Source organism: Myotis davidii, unplaced genomic scaffold (genome assembly GCF_000327345.1).
Source record: "Myotis davidii unplaced genomic scaffold, ASM32734v1 scaffold1379, whole genome shotgun sequence".
Lineage (NCBI taxonomy): Eukaryota > Metazoa > Chordata > Mammalia > Chiroptera > Vespertilionidae > Myotis > Myotis davidii.
The window spans coordinates 325-5910 of NW_006290766.1; the positions used below are offsets into that span (position 1 = coordinate 325).

General features: G+C 39.9%; 1 protein-coding gene across 1 annotated transcript in view; it reads left to right on the top strand.

Annotated features, from left to right (window-relative positions):
• Positions 1 to 973: 973 nt before the first annotated feature.
• Positions 974 to 5586, top strand: part of LOC107183101 (putative methyl-CpG-binding domain protein 3-like 3) — a gene marked incomplete at its 5' end in the record, with an annotated part of 7657 nt that continues 3044 nt past the window's right edge. The window contains one exon of the mRNA XM_015563979.1: positions 974 to 1265. Within this exon, the coding sequence (XP_015419465.1) occupies positions 974 to 1265 (292 nt within the window). The remainder of the gene's footprint in view (positions 1266 to 5586) is intronic.

The following is a 5586-nucleotide window of genomic DNA, read 5'->3' on the forward strand; positions in this document are numbered from 1 at the left end:
ATGTTTCTATGTCACTCTCCCTCCACCTTCCACTCAAATCAATAGTGAAAATTATTTAAAAATAACTGAATTAATTACAAAATAAAACCTGTTGATATCATTATAAACAAATCTTGGTGAAAAGCATTTTAAAATTAACAGAGTGTTAAAGGTTCATGCAGGACATATGGACTGGGAATTTTGTCAGTTAAGTACTAAGTCTGTTACATCATGGTCCACAAAATTGAGGATTTACTGTATTATGAACCAAAGAATATCTGAGTGAAGAAGGGACTAGGGCAGTGATGGTGAACCTATGACACGCGTGTCAGAGGTGACACGCGAACGCATTTTTTGGGTTGATTTTTCTTTGTTAAATGGCTAAATATCAAAAATATGTCTTTGTTTTACTATGGTTGCAAATATCAAAAAATTTCTATATGTGACAGGGCACCAGAGTTAAGTTAGGGTTTTTCAAAATGCTGACACACCGAGCTCAAAAGGTTCGCCATCACTGGTCTAGGGTGTGCAAGTGAACGTGGGTATTGGGGGGTTGAAAGGCACATGACTTCACTGGGTTAGGCTCTACCCACCATTAGAGGATATCAGCATCTGTGTAGTGGACATTGACAAACATGGAAACATTTTCTGAAGAAGTTGGTGGATGAAATGGTCTGGAATTGAAACAGGTCTGGAAATGACCTTGATTCTCCTGTTCTTGGCTCATATCAGCTTGATGTCCCGGGATCTGGCTGTTAATGTGCAGTACCTGTGCTAGCAGCATCAGCTGGGAACACTTGGGGATATAAATTCCTGGTCCTGCCCCAGTCCTACTTGGCTTGAGGTCCACAAAACTGAGTTTCAACAACTTTCCCGATGACTGTGATGAACAGACACACTTCTCCAAAAGGAGAGAAAGGTGGAGGGTTCAAATGCAATGGGAGTCTTTTTCTCCCACTTCACTCAAACTTTACATTTCATTTTGTTTTCAAAGGGAAAGCTCCAGAGAAACATGATGCCCAAGACTTTAGCGAAGAAGAGACAACTGGTTTTAGCCATGAGCAAACGGAGACGTCGGGAAAGGACTGAACATCCAATGAGGCTGACCAGCTGCATTTTTAAAAGTGCCGTCACCAAGGTTACTGCCCATCCTGACAATGTGGTCAGGCGCAGGCGGCAGGAGGAGACCTTGGAGAAGCCCCAGCAGATAAGTGCCTACAGAAGACTGCAGGGACTCCAGGCCTGCAGCAGTGAAGGGGAACTTCTATCATGCAAATCTGACTTCCGTGAACTTGCTATTATATCTCATTCTAACATAAATTGTATCTTTGTTTTAATTTAATTAATTAATTATTATGTGTTGTTGTTTAAACCTCATGTGAGGATATTTTTTATTTTGCCAAAATTCTAATTCACACATAAGACATGCTATGTAATAAAAGGCTAATATGCAAATTGACTGCATGGTGTAATGATTGATCACTATGATGCACACTGACCACCAGGGGGCAGATGCTCAATGCAGGAGCAGCATGCCCCCTGGTGGTCAGTGCACTCCCACAGGGAGAGCCCCACTCAACCAGAAGTCAGGCTCAGGGCTGGTGAGTGCAGTGGAGGTAGGGGGAGTCTCTCTCACTTCAGCAGCAGTTGAACAGCCCCGAGAGTTCCTGGACTGTGAGAGGGCCCAGGCTGGGCTGAGGAACCCCCCTGAGTGGATAAATTCATGCACAGGGCCTCTAGTTATAATTTAATTAGTACCTATACTACTTGCATCCTTATCTGTTACTAAAAACGACCTGGATGACTTGCTTAGAGTGAACCTTAGATTTTTAAGAAGGAAATGTTGTTTGGGAAGATTTTACATGGAGAGAACCACAGCAGCTGGCTCATTGTCTTGGCCCTGACACTAGGTCCTGAGTCAAGAAATTTGTTCACCTGCTCACAGCATCTGGGACATTTTAATCTTTCAACACCCCTTATAACAAATTACAGCAGCAAAATTACAGCAGAGTTGATCTGAACATTGCTATGTAACAACAAAATTCAATTATAAAATTGTGATTGGTGATTAAAACCTATGGTTTAAAATCTGTGCCTTAAAATTTTAAAGCATTGGAATACTTCATATAGTCACAGCAGAATACACATTTTTTTTCAAGTTCACATGGGAACCTTCACCAAGACAACATATTCCAGGACATTAAACACAGCTTAACAAATTTGGAAGACCAGAAGTCATAAAAGAAGCTCTCACACCACAGGCATTAATCTAAATATCAATAATAGCAAGAGAGTTCGTAAACATTCATGTATGTTAATATTCAATGACACACTTCAAAATAATACATGGGATCAAAGAAAAAGTCTCAAGAGAAATAAAAAATGATTTAAACTAAATAAAATAAAATTACAACTTCTCAAAGACTGTGAGATGCAGCAAAGGCAATGCCTAGAGGAAAATTTGTGCCTTTGAACAAATACATTAGAAGAGAAAGATATATAATCAAATAATGTAGGTTTTCATTTTAGTAAACAACAAAAAAAAAGCTAATTAAACTCAAAACAAGCAGCCCAGCTGCTGTGGCTCAATTAGTAGAGCTTTGTCCCATGCACCAAAAGGTCATTTTGATTCCTGGTCAGGGCACATGCCCAGCTTGCTGGTTCGATTCCCCAGGAGAGGGCAAGCAGGAGATAGCCAATCAATGTTTCTTTCTCATGGATGTTTCTATCTTTCTCTTTACCTTTCTTTCTCTAAACAGTCAATAAAAACATCATTTTTAAAAAGCAAGCAGAATTAAATAATAAAAATTGGAAATCAATATAATTGTGGGAAATCAAGGAAGAAAAATTTAAAAAGCTGTTTTTGGACAAGATTAATAAAATGCATAAGCATTTAGTAAGCAATATAACTTTTAAAAAAAGGAAAGAAATTACATCATAGGATTAATGGTTAACTCTATAGTAAAGCCTCTACAGTTCAGGTGTCTCTGAGGACACTCCAGGTGCCTGTTGTATGGCTATCTATTCGTCTAGAGACTTCGATGGTAGGGGTACCACAAAAGTAACAGCATAAATGGGCTCTTCAAGTTAGGAATACCTTACCTTCCAAACACCAAAAAAATCTAGACAGTGTTGTGGGTGCTGAGAGGGACTAGAGCTAGTTCTTCATGTTTTGAGAAAGGGAGTGACCTATTTACTAAAAAGATTTTTTAAATGTAACCAATAGGTCAGGGCTTAATGGATGAGGCAGTGGCACATCCAGTTTGTGTGAGCCCCTCTTTCCAATCTATCTCCTAAAGGTCAAACAAATGTCCACAAAGGAGAATGTCATTAATGTAATGTCACAGCTCCCGGGGCAAAGTGAACACAGCTCAGACCCCACCTACAGAAGCTCTGTGCAGTGGCAGTAATGTTGAGCTTCCTTGAAAGGAACCAGGTAAAGGTGTGTCCTCTCCCTTTGGAGGCGCAGGCCAACTGCAGCTGAGACTGTGGACATAGGCATTAACAAAGCAGACTTACCTAAATCTATGGTAGCAGAGTATGTGCCAGTTGCTGAGTGAACAGAGTCAGTAATTCCCATAAAGCTGCAGGCTGGGAATAGGAGTTTATTTGGTGGGATCATAGACTCAAGGTGGTGGTAATTCACTGTGAGGTATCAGTCATTCTTTCCTGGTTTAAGATCAGATCAAATTTAGGTGTTCAAAGGACAAGCACTGGGAATAATCATTTGTTCCTAAAAGGTTTCTGTAACAGTTTTCTCCCTCCCTCCCTTCCTTCCTTCCTTCCTTCCTTCCTTCCTTCCTTCCTTCCTTCCTTCCTTCCTTCTTTTCTTTCTTTCTTCCTTTTGTTAATCCTTACCTGAGGATATACTTTTTCCACTTCTATTTTAGAAAGTAGAAGAAGGGGTGGGGAAGAGAGAGAGAAACATTGATGTGAGAGAGACACATTAACTGCTTGTTTCCTGCATGCACCCCAAAGGGGCAGGGAACCTGCAACCCAGGCACATGCCCTTAACTAGAAAATTTTTTACATATAATGTGCTTGGTCATTCAAACAAAAATTTAGGCCTTAGCTGGTTTGACTCAGTGGATAGAGCGTCAGTCAGCAAACCGAAAGATCCCAGGTTTGATTGTCAAGGGCAGTCTGACTCCAGTCCAGGGTAAGTGCCTCAGTTGCAGGCTCCTACTAGGCCCCGGCCCTAATTGGGGTGTGTGCAGGAGGAAACAAACCCCTGTGGTTCTCTCACATTATTTCTCTCTGTCTTCCCCTCTTCCACTCTCTCTAAAAATCAATGGAATAATATCCTTGGGTGAGGATTAACAAAATCAATAAATTTAGTTCTGTAATCAGATATCATTAGTTATTTCTTCCCTAATCTCTTTGGCATCAATAATTGTATATATTTTCTTTTTTTATGCCTCTTAATCTCTCACCCTCCATCACTCCTCTCTTTCTCGCTGTCTCTGTCTTGGCCTAACTGTTTCTCACATCACTTACTTATCCCTACCACCATATGAGCCGTGCATTAGTCTACCAACTCTTCCCAGATGAAAACCAACTGGGGCAGTGACTTTGTTGGGTTAAATTCTAAATCCCATGTTTCAGTACACAACTTGGCATAAATAGATGCCCCTCCAAATAGACGTCCCTCCACACTGGGACTTCTTGGGTAATGGGTGGGGTAGTATTGATTACGCAGGATAACAGGAGTGCAATGAGATTTATGGTTTCTCCTTCAGAAAAATACCTCCAAAGACAGAAATGAGAGATTTAAAAGATGTACTTATTGGATTTACATTTTAAATAGATGATTGTGACTGAGTTTTATAAATGGGTTACAGAGAGAAAGGATTTTAAATCTTAGGCCAGTGATGGCAAACCTATGACACGCGTGTCAGAGGTGACACGCGAACTCATTTTCTTGGTTGATTTTTCTTTGTTAAATGGAATTTAAATATATAACATAAATATCAAAAATATAAGTCTTTGTTTTACTATGGTTGCAAAGATCAAAAAATTTCTGACACGGCAGCAGAGTTAAGTTAGGGTTTTTCAAAATGCTGACATGCCGAGCTCAAAAGGTTCGCCATCACTGTCTTGGGCAGTGATTATCAGAGAATAGCACTCATTCTTTAATTCTGGTTGAGTCCATTTGCTTGCAATATTGAGAATGTTTTTAGTTTGAATAATTTCTTTCAATAAATACCATCCAAGGGCCAAGCAATAAGTGAATATGGCAATTTAACACATTGCAGTCCACATTAGACTCCTCTTTATGGACTATCCAGCTTAGTGAGAAAAATAATATGAAAGAAATAGGTAATTATGCACATACATAGGAAAAGTGAAAAAAAATCAACACAGAAAATCTCAGATTAAGTTTTTTTTAAAAATATATCATTGATTTTTTACAGAGAGGAAAGGAGAGGAAGATAGAGTTAGAAACATCAATGAGAGAGAAACAACTATCAGCTGCCTTCTGCACACCCCCTACTGGGGATGTGCCCACAACCAAGGTACATGCCCTTGACTGGAATTGAACTTGGGACCCTTCAGTCAGCAGGCCGACGCTCTATCCACTGTGCCAAACCCCTTTTAATTTCTTGT